Source organism: Carassius carassius, chromosome 14 (genome assembly GCF_963082965.1).
Source record: "Carassius carassius chromosome 14, fCarCar2.1, whole genome shotgun sequence".
In the NCBI taxonomy this organism is placed as follows: Eukaryota; Metazoa; Chordata; class Actinopteri; order Cypriniformes; family Cyprinidae; genus Carassius; species Carassius carassius.
In genome coordinates, this window is record NC_081768.1 from 12050620 (window position 1) to 12067483 (window position 16864).

Sequence of the window (16864 nt, forward strand, 5' to 3'; positions counted from 1 at the left end):
TCTGCTGACCAAAAGCATCAAAGCTGCTACGTAGCAACACCAGCATATGTATCTACTTTGGCGCGAGAGATGTGAAGGGGTCTGTGGGGGATATTGGGGTTGTTTTCTTCATGCCTCATGCTTTTTTTTCTTTGTGTTTGGGAAGAATCGCAGCCTGAGTCGAGCTTGGGATTCAGCACACATGATTAGAATTCTAGCAACCCTACATGGCCTCTGAAGCAAATCATTTGCCAGGTCCTGAGGGGGGTTAAAGGCAACACATTTTACATATTAGTACCTAGCAACTGACACAATGTAGAGATAGTGATGCTGATACAACAGACTGCTGCTTAGAACAGCAGCAACACACATAAAACAAGTAGCTAAATGTTCAAATAAAATAACACATCTTTAGCTCTTAAAGTTACAGTTCATGCACAAATGAAAATGATGTAGTTCTAACTCTTCTCACAGATTGTTTTATTTATTTATTTTTAGTGTTGTCAAATAATCATGATTAATGGCATGAAAAATGATACAACATAAAAGATTTGTTTACATAATATATGTGTTTTGCGTATATTTATTATGTTTATATAAATACACACATGTACAGTATATATTTTGAAATATATATAATTGATATTATAAACAATTATATATTTAATATCTAAACATACTATATTTTTCCGAAATATATGTGTGTATTTATATAGACATTTTAAATATACACAGAACACACACATATATTATGCAAACAAAAACATTTATTTTGGATGCAATTAATCATTTGACAGCACTAGTTATTTTTTAAAAGTATAATAAAATAAAACACCATCACACATTTTCCAAGATTCATTATGTAGTTCTAACCACAGAACAGAATCATAGAGACCACTAAAAAAAAGAACAGAAATAGCCTAGTGTGATGGACAGGCTGACATTTAGGTGATTATTTACAGATAATCTTGCCCTCCCACACAACTCATGTCTAGCCTACGTTCATATGTTCATGTCCAGAATTGAAAAATGACCAGTCCAACATGGTCTCATAACTAATTCATGAGGTGGAAAAATTATATATAATTCGACTCAGTTTGTACAATATATATATATATATATATATATATATATATATATATATATATATATATATATATATATATATATATATATATATATATATATATATATATTGTACAAACTGAGTCGAATTATATATAATTTATATAATAATATATATATATATATATATATATATATATTATAATGTGTGCATTTTGCCCATATAAAATCATGGTTAGGTTACGAGTTGAGTTTGGTCAGGTTTAATTTTAGTGGTATGTTTTTGTTTGACCCAACACATCAGTTCTTACAACTTAAGACTAGGCTGGATGTGTCACATTTTGCCAAAACAAAGAGTGTTAAGAGTGTTAACATACCAATTTTGAAAATGTGCATATAATGGACACTTTACTATTCTATGAGGAAATGTGTCGGATGGACTTGTTTTGCAATGCTTTTATGAAGCCCTTTTGGTGGCTCTTTTTTTTCTTTTTCTATTTTGTGAGCTTTGTATTTAATGATTGTTCAAAACTTTCCACTTTGGCATTCAACTGGAAAAAAGGAAAAAAAATATTTATTTAAATTTGTTCATAGAGAAACATTGCTTTATGAAAGACAGAGATATCTGGTTCACAGCATAAAGTGTTGCTGATAAATTACATAAATCATTCATTGAATTTAACAGGACCTCAATTGAACAGATTCAAGTAGACCAGTGATTAATTAAGTGCTGATATTTCCATCAAATCTACCGCATCCTGTTTCAAGTGCTTTATTTGTGAATATAAATCTTGTTTCTCAAGTTCAAGTTGATTTAGGAAGATCTTTGTCAAAGCATTGTTTGGATTGACATGAGGTAGTGTGGTAATCACCTCTGCCAATCCTCAATGGTGAAAGACCATTACAAGCTGAGCCATGTGTTCAAGAATCAAAACCTGGAACTGACTTTGTATCCCGCTTGAAGAGGTGTCGCTGAATTAAGGATGACATCTCATTGGTCTTTCTGGACAAATACCAACACACAGTTTGACACACTTCAACAAATATGGACACATTGACATTGACCCACTCTTTGGCTAGGGCATGTCCCTGGTCTGTAACAAAGGTACAGCGGCAAAACATTTATCTCAGTTTCTCTTTCTATCCACAGAAGCCCCTGGAGAAGAGCAGGCACAGCCCCACCATCTGCTAACTGTGTCTGGAAGAGCCAGAATGGCTGCCAGGACCCAGGTGACAGAACTGGCCAACACAGCCTCACAAATCCACGCATGATAAACCTGCAACTGTACCTATTACCTTCTAATTCTATTCTATCCTGTTCAACTGGAGCAAGGAGAATAGTGTTGAAAGACCATGGCATGAGATCCTAATTGGTACGTAGGATGTCAAATTAATATTCACGGAAACTTGAACAACCTTGATGCAACAGAAAAAAGCTCTACCACATGTGTAATGTGTACTTTCATCTACATTTACCAATGTTTTTTTATGGGAACACCAGACAGGAGAGCATTAAAGTCTGAAGATTATAAATGAGTCAATTTCCCTAGTATACTTAAGAGAGGAAGAGTTTACCACTTAATGCATAATAGATGATACAGGGCAATTTTGGAGGATGCCAAATGTGGATCACAAATTCACTTATCAGCCACCAAGGGATGGTTTTTAAAGCTGAAGGACACCCCCCCATCTTCAGATGGCTAGAAAAATAGATAGCCGCATCCTAAATTAAAACTAGAGTAAGTCTGCGTCATGAGCCATGAACAAATCAGCTAGTGAATCACATTACAAACTTTGATTTGAAGCAAAAATAAATAAATAAATAAGAAAGTCAGACAAAAAGAAAACAAGTACAAAACTGTGAACTTGTGTTTAAGCATTTTAAATCACAATTTAATTTAAAATACTGTAATTTAAAGATGCTGATTTTTTTTTACACTCATTAAAATATTTAGGTCTAAGTAGTTTTCACTATAAATTCTAACATTGAATATGATTATTTCAAAACTAAGGCTTCAACAAAGCACATATCGATTAACAACCAAGTGGCTCACACCTCACAGTAGGTCTGTCTTTAAAGCTTTATAAGTTATCTTTTAAAATCAATTGCCCTATGTAAAAAATGCATGAAATCTTTACGTCTGGAAGCTGACAGTTGCATTCTATTAGTTGAGCAAATGTTGCCATGTCGGGCTGATCAAGATCAACCAGAACAATATTTTTTTATGCTTTTTGGGTACATCATTCAAGCTAAGTCTTACTTATAGTTGTCTGCATATTCAACAGGATTAGAAATACACACATTTTGAGGTGCAAGAAAATTTTTAGGAAGGCAGACAGCAGATCTTTGTGTACTTTCAACTTCATTAGGAGCATCTCTCCTCTTGCAGCTCTCTATTTCCCCCTTTATAATCTTCCCTTTTTTCTGTCTTCTCCTCACCCTCTGAGCATCTCTTTTCACCTCTATTGGCATGGATAAAGCAATCTAATGTAGGACTACTCCTATGAGTTCTCTGGCTTCTGCACCTTTGCAAAATCATCGGGGGATGAAAGGAAGCAAGCACAAGAAATTGCAAAGAGAAAGAAGAGTGAAAAACAGTAAAGATAGAATGAGAGGAAAAAAGAGAAATAGGGGGCGGTGGGGGCCTGGGAGTGCACGTCAGCGCTGCTGAGAAGAACCTCATTTTCCAAGACCATCTGTTACCAGTCCCTGAGCTGAAAGCTCCATTTATGTCATTCTTACCACTGCCATACAAGCAACGCTTCCTCTTCTACTGCTGCATACACCACAATTCCAGCTCTTTCATCAGCATCTTACTGTCACTGTAATAATTAGAAGGCAGATTTATAGCCCAAGCATAACATACTACAATATTTAAGCAATATCACATGAGAAAGAATACTGTTGTTCTCAATATGACTGAAATTTAACTGCAGATAATCACAGCCATTCTGATATTTAGACCAAACTGTTCCATTGCAAGCGCTAAATTGCTTTTGTACAGCAAGCTGGAAGGTTTATATGGAGTAATTTACATTTTACACACATAGTTGCCAGTTACTTAGTCTATTTCCATGTCACCAACAAACATAATATGAATTCCGAACAAAGCCAGTGCGGATTTTTCACAGCGCCCCTCCAAGAAGGTTATAACATGCAAAATGAGGCACTGCAAATACCCACCACTAATACACAGGGCTGCTTTTTTTTACTTTAAAAGGATTGCAAATCAATAAACTACACAACTATCAGAGTGGTCAGATAGCTGTTCTCTCAGATTGCATTTTTGATAATTCACACGATATTGGTAAATGCAGTCCAGATTGAGTGTGTTTGGAATTTGCAAACATGGAGAAGCAATACAAATGGTAAAAAAGTCTCAGTGCTTTTGGACTGAATATCAGTTAATGAAATTCAAGGACTAGAACTAAAAATATCAAATAAACCTGTAAAAGTCTGCATTTTACAGAAATACCACAATATGATTCATAAATGCATTCTGAGACGGATCTAAAACTGTTTTATTGCTCTGCTCTGTTATCTCTGATTTAAAGCATAAAAGATTCAAAGCAACAGCTGCCAGAACTGTAAATCTGTACATTTTTACAATAGAAGTCTGAAGTGCAGTGAAGGAAACATAAGAAACGGACTGACAGCGAATACCTGAGGAACAGAGATGAAGCACTGCAGGGGGTTAAGAAGTAGGCACGGAAAATGGAAAAGGCCATGCGTGCTGTGTTCAAAGCACTGCCTGAACACAGTAGTTTACCTGGCTGCCTCTTTGCTATCGATGGGTGCTGGATTGTTTGCACTATACTGTGACTGAGTGAGACTCTCCTTTAATCAATTTGTGGGGAGAGCACGCTGTAACCTTTGCAGTCTGATGCAGGGTGGTCAGGAGATATCGAACGCAAGGGCGCCCACACACTCTACATGTACTGAAAAGATGTCTGGTTAGACCAACCTGGTAACCTAACACTGTATTTCCCTGCATAGTCATAAACGTTTAGGTTATAGATTAAAAAATACTGTAGATGTCTTGTTTAGTTGTGCATGCATTTTCATGAGGTGATCATGTTGTCATCCTTCCTAAAATGCTTTTGCGGTTTCAAAAATATCTAAATATGAACTAACACAAATTTATAATTTCTGATTATTTCTGAAGGATCATGGCACTGAAAAATGGAGTAATGTATGATGAAAATGAAGCTTTGACAACACAGGAATATATTATATTTTAAATATTCAAAATTAGTTTTACTGTATTTTAATCAAATAAAGGCAGCATCCGTGGGCAGAAGAGACATCAACTTTTGAACATGTATACACTTCTCAATGTCAAAAATGACCCAGTTTACCTAAAATTACATTAGTTCACAATTATCTGGATCCTCGTCTTAAACAAAAAGTTCAAATCTTGCAAAGTGTCTCTCACTAATAGTTTCTGACTAGTGTGGCCTTGAGAAGAGACCCCATGATGACTGTATGTATATTAAGAAAATAACCAATCAATCTATTATGATACCTGCTGATATGTACCTGACTAAATAGTAAAAATTGACTAATTATCAAAGGTGCAAAGAGGCTGGTGACTGAAAACACAGTATAGGAAAGTCAAGGAGACTTCATGTTTTGTTCTTCAGAGCGCACTGAGACAGACACCAAGGACGCCTCAACTCATTCGACCTACTTAAGAGTTGGTCAAAGTAAAGTGTGTCATAAGCTCAGTTTAACTTTTCAGCTTGTTAAATGCAGGCGATAAAGACCTGCTATCATAGTCATACTGCAATGGTCACATCTCAGCATATACAATGAGCTTTTCCTCAGGATCAGCCATCGCTGTACCCATTATTAAATCTGCGACCTCAAAGACAACCATCAGCATGCATCTTTTGTCATCAAGGACCTTCTATTTCTATGCAAATCTCTTTAAAAGGTCGTGGACAATGTGATGACGATGCTAAATTGCAACTTTTTGCTGACCATTTGCTTTGAGCGGTTAAGCAAATTAAACAGCAGCCCGATGAAATCAGACTTCTACGGATGCATGAGATCGACTGGCTTTCAAACGTGGCAGCAAAACCATGACAAACTCTACGTGCGAGTGTGTACAGAACACAAAGCTAAAGGAATCGCCGCGTTGCAGCTATTGCCACATACAAAGAAACATACAAGAACATGGGATACAACAGAAAAACGATAAATAATTAAATGTGATATTAATTATATATACGTTCAGACGTGACATTCGTTTAGAAAAAACAAACTGGCAGGCGCCAGGTTCGCACACATGGAGAAGCAGGAGTGTTTTGACATATTAAATGACTGCAGACAGTGGTGCGCTCCACGCTCTGCATTCAGCCCACGTTTCCGGAACATTCTGCGCGCGCTCCTGTGCCTCTGCCTGACCCACCGCCAGCCCTGCTCAGATCACATTCAAAGTGATTGTGCTGTTCAATATTTCATTGACATCAGCCTCAAAGATTGTTGCTACAGTGACACCAGAGATAATTATTTTTTACCACAGTCTTTTTTAGATGTTTTACCCCCTCCTCTCTCTGGCTCCAGCCATTCCTGTGGAGAATTGTTCTGCATAAATCAGCTGGCGGAATATTGAATCAGCCTCACCACAGGGAATGTGTTTTTGTGTGTGGTATGTGTGACTGATTATTACGAAGAGTCAACGCGCAAAACCAGGCAAACAGCGCCGCTAAGTGGAGGCTCTTAAAAATGTATAGAGATCGTTCAGACAAAACATGAGCATTTTGTCAACATTTAGTCTCCAAACCCTTCATATATATATTTTCTGGCCCAAATATATTTTGAATATATGCTTAACATTTTTTTAAACGGAAGCTGAATTTCGTTTCATCCTTCATACATTGTAAAAATCGTATAATAATAAAACATAATAATAGTAACTTTAGTGATTTAACCTATATATTTATTAGGCTAATATTTCTAGAACTCTAATTCAAATTTTTAGATCAACTATTAATTTCAGTTTTCTGATGTATTGTTGTTGAATCTGACTGATGTAACACAAATGATCTGCCTCATACAGAAATCATATGGCTTTGAAAGCAGCCATAAGCTGTGTCAAAATATAATTACTGCATATTGCCAAAGGTGAGCACATCTGCCAGGCAAATAAATGTTATAATGCAATGAAAACCTTCCGAGATCCTTTGGGGAAACACTATTGCTATCCACTGTGATTATGTGCATATTTAATAGCATTTTACAGGCATGCCAAAGAAATACTCTTTAGAAAATGTCGAACAGGTCTTGCACGTGTGTTGCATAATACCCATAAAGTTAAATAAATGCCACCATTCAAACCTCCAATCAACAGTGTGTGTGTGTGTGTGTTGGGGGGGGGGGGGGGGGGGTCACTTTAGTCTAAATGCCAAAGAACCCTAAAAAACAACTGCAGTAGATCTCTGTAATGTAATGAGACCAATTAGTGTAAAGAAAGGTCACATAATGCACAATATTCATATGTATCTGAGCACAGTGCACACTTTGTACGCGCTTTGCAATGCACCTGTGCATGTTGTCAATAAAATATTCCTTGGAGAAGTGCAATGCCCTGAGGAAGGAACACATAGAGGCATAAAATTCTCAGATTTCCCCCTCCGGTTCACTGTTTTTATGAATCACAAATCACTAGGCCAACACAGCTCTCAGCAGACAGGAGCCCTGGGTTACTCTGGTTACATGGGAACCCTGAAGACATCATTTGCACAAGACTGTCAGAGCCTGTTTTTTTCACCCCTTCACATCAGAAGACCTTATACAGGTCGGTGCCATATTTGCTGCTGATCAACTGTACAAAAACATAATAATATCTATCTAACATAATATCTACATAGATTTTAATTGAAATTAATTACACTGTAATAAAGTACACACCCAATTGTTTCCTAATTGTTCTGTCAGACCCAGTTCCCATAATTATATAAGAATACCTCAGGAAAAAAGGTTTGAATCTTCAATCTTCAATGGACAGGCTATAATGCAATAGTAAATATGTAGTATGAGCTGACAATTGCTCTGCACTGCAGTTTTTAGTTAAGGTTGACTTTAATAAAACTGGATAGCACTTAAGCATCAATCAAGTATGGACAGGGTTTTGGGAACCTTTTTTGATCAAAGAGCCATTTCCCCCCTTTTTTTGTTATTGCATTTTCCCAAAAGAGCCACAGTAAAAAATAATATATTATTTACAAAAAAAACATGTTTTTCCCCAATAGAAAAAAACCCAATACATAACAAGTTGTGATATTGAATGAATTCTGCAGAACAATGCACATAGTGCTTACTTAAATCGACTGCTTTTATGTGACTACTCATCAATGCGGGTATTTTGTCTTATTTCTGTCATAGTATATCTCTTATTTACATCGTGTCATTGCTTTGTTATGGGTGGATTCGCGAGCAGGTAACATCTGAGCGGTGAGGGGATTTTAACTTGAAAATTTAATTGTTCTTTGCCTTAAGGAAATCAACAGAAAAGTCTGTAATAATGCTTAACAATAAGTAGAAATCTATAATGCTTCACTTGGGCTTGACTTGCTTTCATTTGGCCCTCTAGCACCTCAATAAAACTGCACATGGTTTATGAAATGTGTCGGCATAATTCAAATTTATTTTTGTGTAATTAATTTATCTGAATTGTTCTAGGTTGAATGATCTTTTATTGGTGAGCTATTGTAGCCTAATATACAATATAATATAGAACCTGGTCTTTTTCAGTTATAATACGAGCTGGCTGTAATTATTTTAGTTAATGTCTGTTTCTCAGATTATAAACAGTGTGCCCCCCTACGAAAACGAAATGCTCCCTCCCCCGATCCAGTTCTGTACATTATGGAAGGGGCCGGCTTCACATGGGGGTCGTCAGCATCATCCTAGTGCCTCATCTCAGCTAGTGTAAACGGACGGGTGCCAGTCCGTGCCGGTGTTGTGCCCAATTTTGACCCTCTGCCAAATTATTACCCCTCTCGTTCAAATCGCTACCTGATTGCCTAATCCTAACCCCACCCCTAATCCTAACCCCTCCCCCAAACCTACTCCTAAACCTACCAATACTAGGGGGGTAATAATTTGGCAGGGGGTCAAAATTGGGCACAACACCGGTAACCGGATGCTGCTTCGCGGTACAAGTGAAGCAGCAGACACGTAAAGTTCTTCACGGGAATTGCGTTTTATGTGGTTAATAAAAAAATACACTGCAATTGTACTTTTAGCACACTAAACTGGTATACTTAAGGCTGATTTTTTACTTCTGCATCAAAACTACGCCGTTGCTACGCTGTAGGTTTCCCCAAGAACATACTCGCCGAATGTAGCTTCATGAGAAACTTCACTCGACTGTCAGTTTTAAACTTACCTTTCTGTCCTGCAGTTTAAAGGGTACATAACATACACAGTTTCACCTAATCTCATGTTAATCTTGAGTACCTATAGAGTAGTGCTGCATCCTTCATATATCCAAAAAGTCTTTAGTTTTATCATATTTGTAAAAGAAAAATACAGCTTTCCGAATCTTTCCGGAAAAAGCCGAACTCCTGGAGGCGTGCTGTGGGCAGAGCTATAATACTGATACTGAAATCTGATGCAATTGTACTTTCATGAATGGGGTCTTTTATCACAGGGATGGCTCCATGTTTTAATAGCAAACAATGTGCAAATCCAGCGTCGACTTGGGCCTTGTTTGTAAAACATTCGTCACTCAAATGACCAGAACACACAAATGCACTTGATACACTCCGTTGCTGCCCCGGAAAAACAAACTGCATCCACTGTTCATGTAACGATGGGTTCTTGGGGAAGCTGAACACGGGAAACTTTCCCTCACATACAAAAATGTACTTATTTGGAGGCATTCTCGAACAAATCCAACCGCAGCGCTGCCTACAATTTTGAAGAGCGTTGATGTGCGCGGTCTCGCCCCCCTCTGGCCAACATGTGCGCGGGCCACAGAAATGCTCATATAAGGACTTCTGCTCTATGTTCCGCTCTTGTCTACGTCATTAGATCCACGATCGAAAAAAAACAGCCGAAACTTGTACCAACCCGGAAGTAAGATTTTTCAGTCATTCTTCTAAATTAATTTTTACAACTTTGGCCATGTTTAATGATAATCCATCTCTTTAACACATTGATCAACTCTAAATATATACGAAACACCATTGTACCCCCCCCCCAGCCCCACCCTACCCTTTTAAGACACACTGAGCTGGAGAAAGATTTCAACTGATATAAGGCGCAAATCTTTAGAACGTGTATCATGACGTCACTGAGAATGGCCGTGTATAGGCTATGGACCATATGGCATGGACCTGTTTTTATCACTGATTTATCACTCCCTGTTTATTTTGGACACTCTTCCCCTTTGGCCATTTTTATCCCGTTTTATTTGACTTTCTGTTAATAAAAGCCTCTCTGAGGCCTGACGCCGCGCCCACTGTGTCTGTCTTGTGCTCCTCCCGCCACAATATATATATATATGTAAACATTACCGTCTACAGCCGCGAGAGGGCGCTCTATGTTTCAGTGGTAGACTAGGAGCACTGAGCAGCATAGAGCGCACTCTCGCGGCTGCAGACGGTAATGTTTTCTCTTGGTTCATGTCAAATTAATTTAGATAAAGTCGCATGACTAGCCAAACTATGAAAAAAGTGTGACTTATAGTCTGGAAAATACGGTAACTATTTTTGTGTTCAGCTAGGTCAGCGTGCACAAAAATCAAGTCAGGATTAATTTTTTCTTTCACTCCATATTGTTATTTTAATATATCATTTAATATCAGACACATCCCGCTCTTTAATTTCTTATTCATCCACGTTTCAACTAATTTCAAACTGTCTGCCCACTAAAAGCTGCGCTGATTATTATACATAAATACGACACATTATAGGACATAAAAGGTTTAAAATGTTTATTTTCGTCATTACCACAAACAAAAGTTTTAAGTTGTTTACTTTAATTCAAAGTCTTTTATGCTCAAAGTAAAATAAGTAATGTGTTATATTACAATTTAACACAACTTATTATATTGTAGTAATATATTTGAGCTGAAGATATCAGGAGATGCCACAGAAATCAGATATAGTGGTATCAGGTTATAAGGTTTTACTCTGCAGGTAAAGCTGGCTGTTGTAAAGCAGTGGTTGTCACAAGTTCTGGGGAGCCTCTGTTCAGGGCTGTGATTCTCCAAAAGCTTCGTAAGCCTATGCAGTTAGTAAAAACCGACTGGAAGTCTGATCCTTCTATTACGATCCGTTTTCCAAAAGCAATGTAACTTTAGTAGCACTTGATCATCGTAGATCTACGAGTGCTCTGGAGTAATCGTAAAGCCCTAAATGCATCGTGAGAAGACAGACTTAGCGGCCGTTCACATATCGTGTCTTTTGCGTGCTCAAGCTCGTCATTTCCAATGTAGGCGCGCGGTATGCACGCTCATAATGGAAGCGACGCGGTCGCATGGTGCGACGCGCTCGTTTTTTCCAGGCGCATCCGCACCGCATCGAGTTGAAAACATCTCAACTTTTCAGAGAGCCGCAAGCGCACTGCAGGTCATGTGACAAGAACCAACAAATCAGCTTCATCCTTTCCCGTCACAACGTTGAAAGCTCAGCCAAGATGAAGGAATTTTGAAATAAATTTAGTAGCAGAGCTACTGCAAGCGATTTTTAGAACTGCAAATTTATTTACCCTTTGCTGAAATTTCCACGTCTTCATGGAGAGAGCAGGTCATTGTTGCTTAGCAACAGCAGACGCCTCTGGAGCAAGTACTCCTCGCTGCAGACTGTAGCGCGGTGACGTCACGTCACACATGCGCAGTTACGTATATGTATTTACCGTAAATACGATTGTGCGCCGTACCGACATTAATGTACTGTCAGTACTGTCATTAATGCGCATATCCAGGTTCATTCACTTCCGGATTTTCGTTAGGCATGGTGGATATGAGATATTACTTTTGTTTTCTTAAAAATTTGCGTTTAAATTGCTTTTAATTGTAAGCAAAAACACAAACTTTGCATTTCTGATTGAGGACTCAAAGACATTGTGCTCCACTTTTTTTAAAGAATTTATTTGACAATGTACAAGAACATTTTCAGGCCGATGGTCTTCCCTGGAGGTCTTACTGTGAAAGGAAAGACAAAACATATTCCAATGAGTTTTCTATAACATTTCAACACTCAAACTACAAAACTATTATACACAAACTACCCGTACAAAATCCCCAAGTATGTACATCAAGGACAAGCTCTCACTCCAAAGGAAAATAGAACTGAGGGAGGGATTGTTTCTGAAAACTCCAGTGGGTTCGATCAAGCTTGCAGTCAAGTGGCTAGTTTACCTAAAATGAGTGAATGCTAATCACACACAACATGCTACAAATTAGTAGTGATTTATAACAGTCAAATATGCTGACTGGAACAATTCAAATACATAAATTCCAACAGATCTTTTTATCTGTGTTAGAAACACAGGATCCTTAAAATATTTGCAAGTGAGGTGAGGCATTGGGATTGAACATGCAAAGCACTTCAAGTAAGGGGTAAAAGTGGATCACATCAGCACACCATGCCGATTTCCACTCTACCTTCTCCTGAAACCTCAAGCCTTTCACTTCTGTATAGATCCCAGGGAGGCAAAAGAGGGCAAAAGATTGGACAAAGATGAGAACTTTCAACTAACACCATCAAGTTCTACAATGCCTCTCTGAAATAGACTTTCATGGTGGGTATGTAAACTAAGCCCCACAAAAACAGTCTCTGACTGTCACATGAATTTGTAAACCATTTCAGAGAGCAATTACAATATATCTTATTCTACTTTACTACATAATCCAGCACTTCACTATTAGTGAGCACACTAGTTGCACTATTCTAGTGGGATTAAACAGAGTTGTCTGTAAGAATTACTTCCAATCACATACTGGTCAATAGCATTAGCCATTAACATAGCAGCTAAATGTTTGGAGTTAACTTTACAGATCACTCCAGACTCTCCTTCCACAGCAGTTAGTCTACTTGTGAAAGTGTTTACCTTCTATAATCCAGATGGACATTTTTTAAAGGAGGAAAGATAACAAGTTACACATCAAAACCCAAGACAGAAATAAGTGCTCAGAATCCTCTGGAAAACTCAAAACAATATTAACATTACCTTCTTGCCAGAAGCACCAACGGAGGCTTTCTTGGTGCCTCTAACCTTCTTCATTCTGTTCTTGCGTTCCTTGCGCTGCTTCCTAGATGTCTTTTTCTTCTCATAAAGGCCATGCTGAGGAAAAGAATGAATAAAACACCATGTTCACTTTTACTAATGCCACTCGGTTACTCATATCTCTCCCTCTATTATATATATATATATATATATATATATATATATATATATATATATATATATCTTTATTAACTAATGTTATAGAACTATATAACATTAGTTATATTAAAGAGTAACTAATCCCCAAACCAACTTTTTTTAGTTAATGATCTGTAAGAATGGAGGCTTTATTAGTGCCGTTCATTGATTCAAGTAACTTTTTTGACATTTGAGTATAACGTGTTTTAATTCTACAATATATGGTGTAAAAACATCTGAGTGCTGCCCTCTTCAGGTTGAACGGTGGCTACTGCAGTGGCAAGTGACGTGAGCGGTGGCAGGTGACATAAGCAGTTTCCAGCTCACCACGCCCCTTTGGTACAGCTACCATGCCCTTGGCAGTATAAAACCATCTTGTTCTGTCAAAATCACTGTAGTGAGTCAGGAGTTGGAATTGCGAAACAATCAGGATAGACTATTATAGCATCTATTTAGCATAGCATTTATATAGTTATTTAGATTATTTCGTGTAGCCTATGTAGTTAATTAGCATAGTTGTTATTGTAACGTTAGTATTGTTAGAAGCATAGTTAGTAGCATAGTATTGCATCAGTTAGGATAGCTTCAAGTTGGCGTAGATTTATCTGTATTTAATACAGTGGTCAGGTTGGTACGTAGGAGTAGTGTTGCTGGTTGCAACAGCACTGCTGGACTGCATAGTTTTCCAGCAGACTTTAAAATTAGGCGCCAGTGGTTGCATGCACTTGACCTGGAAGACCGCGAGTTCCCGCCTAGAGCTGGAGTGTGCAAACTGCATTTTACGCGAGATTACTTCTCCAACGCAATGGAGGTGGAAATGGGTTTCTCCACACAGCTCACACTGAAAAGCGACGCGGTGCGGGAGTTAAGACCACAGTTTGAGCCAGCGGCTCGAATTGATATGAACAGACACCTCGACATCCTCCACTTCAGGTGAAGGTGGGGGAGAAAAGTCCTCTACTTCAAATGAACGCTCTGTTGCAAAGCTACTTCCGTCACTACAGTCACTCTCCATTTTAGCGACTCTGACAGCAGCTGTCAATCAATCCATCACTGTGGGTCTCTGATACATGCCCCACGTTCTCAGCCCCGCCCTCGGTTCGCCCCCTCTATCTCCGCTGTGCTCTGTGCACTTTTCAGCATTTTTCAAATATTGCCAGTGGGTGGAGTCAGGCTCTGACCAGGGGTTTAGTTACCCTTTAAACATTAAACTATGTGTTTTCATTTCTGATTAATACCGCACTTCACTCTTCACTTCACTTACGCATTGCATATTTAAGTCACAGCCTTTCTATTTAAATTAAACTGATCATGCAATCCTACATGCATCAAGTAACATACCCTTTGCAGCCTGTATTTGGGCTCATTTTTCTTGGCGTAGTCCAACGAGTCATAGATCATGCCAAACCCTGTTGTCTTGCCACCGCCAAACTGAGTTTTGAAGCCGAAGACAAACACTACATCTGGGGTGGTTTTGTACATTTTTGCAAGCTTCTCCCTGATCTCCGTCTTGGGGACTGTTGCTTTGCCTGGATGCAGGACATCTACAACCTGAAACAATAATGAAAACGTGAATGAGCAAATGCAGAAAGTGCAAACTAAGTTACATTAAGCCAGCAGACGAAAATTGCCTCACTTACCATTTGCTTCCTTTGAAGCAGCCGGTTTGTCATAAACTTTCTGGTCCTGACGGTGACTGTCTCGTTCTGCAATTAGGAGATATTTGTTAGAAACTTTAAAGAAGAAATAAAAACAGTATGAAACAGTTTAAATATATATTTAGGTTTCATCTGATCTCTGCTGTTTAACTTGGATGAAGCCATTTCTCAAAGAGCTGAAGTGATTATTGTCATGGCTGGCACATTTCTTACCCTAAACAGTTACTTGACAGCCATGTACTAAAAGTGTTTATTGGTAGTATTAGCGATATTAAAAGGGAAACGTGAGCATCTTCTATAGATGCAGAGCGAAGCCTGTGCAGTTTTGACACTCTTGCATGATACCACGGTTAGCACTTTAGCTACATGGGCTAAATACAAAACACGGGGATCAATATTAATTTTCCAATGTTATATAGTTCCCATTTCTGGTCTACGGACACACATATATATCCGCAATGTAACATCTTAATCCTCCTAGCCACTGCTAAGAGTAGCACGATGGTATGAAGCGAGATGCCAACATCTTAGTCTACCGAAGAGGTCTTACTCATTATATTCTCTAAATGAAGCTATATATTGGTTATTATATACATGTAGTGTGCTTTATGGCAACAATGCCAATATAATATCGCTGGATGGAGAAGATTTAATCGGATTTTCATAATCATTTGTCCACAGTCGACTCACCATCTTAGCGTTGCTCGCTCAAGGACGAGGAAAAGAAAGAAGGACCTGTAGGTGTCCGAGAATATGCCTGAGCGGCGGTACAGCATATTGAGATACTGCCTTACTGAAAATCGATGATAAATAAAATATAAATTTTATATCGATGATATATATCGATGATAAATAAAATTGTATTTAAGAACAGATTTCAGAAAGTGTTTAAAACATTTTTATATAAGAAATAGTATTTTTTAAAATATTTAGAAGTGACAAAAAAGTGTTATATGGAAATTAAATAAACACACATATCAATAAATTCACATTTTTTAATCCTAAGTCACGACCGACTGCTTTGAACGAAAGTGTTTTAATTATCTAAATCAAGTCGATGTGAATTAAACAATTTGTTAATATCTCTAAACGTTTAAGTAAACGGTAGTAATTTAATTTATTTATTTTATGAAATTCCGACTTTCTACAGCTAGGAGTCAGTCGCGCACCTTTCAATGAGCTCAAGATAAAAGATTTATTTATATTTACCCATACACCTAAAGCTGAAACTTATTTATGCTAACAGTCCTGTTTTAATCTGTCAATTTATTTAAAACTTTTACTGGATTAAAATCAATGTCACATTGTCACTTACTATCACACTTTTACCCTATTGATTGATTTGACATTTACTGACACAAACCATACAGACGGGATAATGAAACCAGTGTATTTGAGAGTACAGTTTATTTAAAATAAATTAATAAATAAATAAAAAATAAAACTCTTTGCAGAAATGTAATGGTCTGTCATTGTATTGGAGACAAAAAATCAAAAAATTTCTTCTTCTTTTAAATTATGTTTTTCTGAACTTTCTATTAATGAAAGTATCCTGTGGAAAAAAAAGGTATTACATTGCACAATAATATTAAAGTAGTTCACTTTCAGAATGAAAATTCTGTCATAATTTACCAACGCCCCACTTGTTCCAAACCTGTATGAATTTCTTTCCTACTATGGACGTCAATGGTGCTCATCAACTGTTAGGATCCCAACATTTTTATAAAATATCTTCTTTTGTGTTCAATAGAAGAAAGAAACTCACAGGTTTGGAACAAGT

The 16864-nt window shown here is 37.6% G+C and overlaps 1 protein-coding gene across 2 annotated transcripts; it reads right to left on the reverse strand.

The window, feature by feature from the left end:
- Window positions 1–12128: 12128 nt before the first annotated feature.
- LOC132156992 (small ribosomal subunit protein eS24) lies at window positions 12129–15860 on the reverse strand. Of its 2 annotated transcripts, XM_059566097.1 has the most exons (6): window positions 15775–15860; window positions 15067–15132; window positions 14768–14977; window positions 13232–13345; window positions 12666–12694; window positions 12129–12203 (listed from the first exon to the last, which is right to left on the reverse strand). In XM_059566097.1, the coding sequence occupies exons 1-5, from the start codon at window positions 15775–15777 to the stop codon at window positions 12689–12691; spliced, it is 399 nt and encodes a 132-aa protein (XP_059422080.1). In that variant the 5' UTR covers window positions 15778–15860; the 3' UTR covers window positions 12129–12203; window positions 12666–12688. The 2 variants fall into 2 exon arrangements, with proteins under 2 accessions (XP_059422080.1, XP_059422081.1); XM_059566098.1 differs by lacking the exon at window positions 12666–12694.
- Window positions 15861–16864: the final 1004 nt, after the last annotated feature.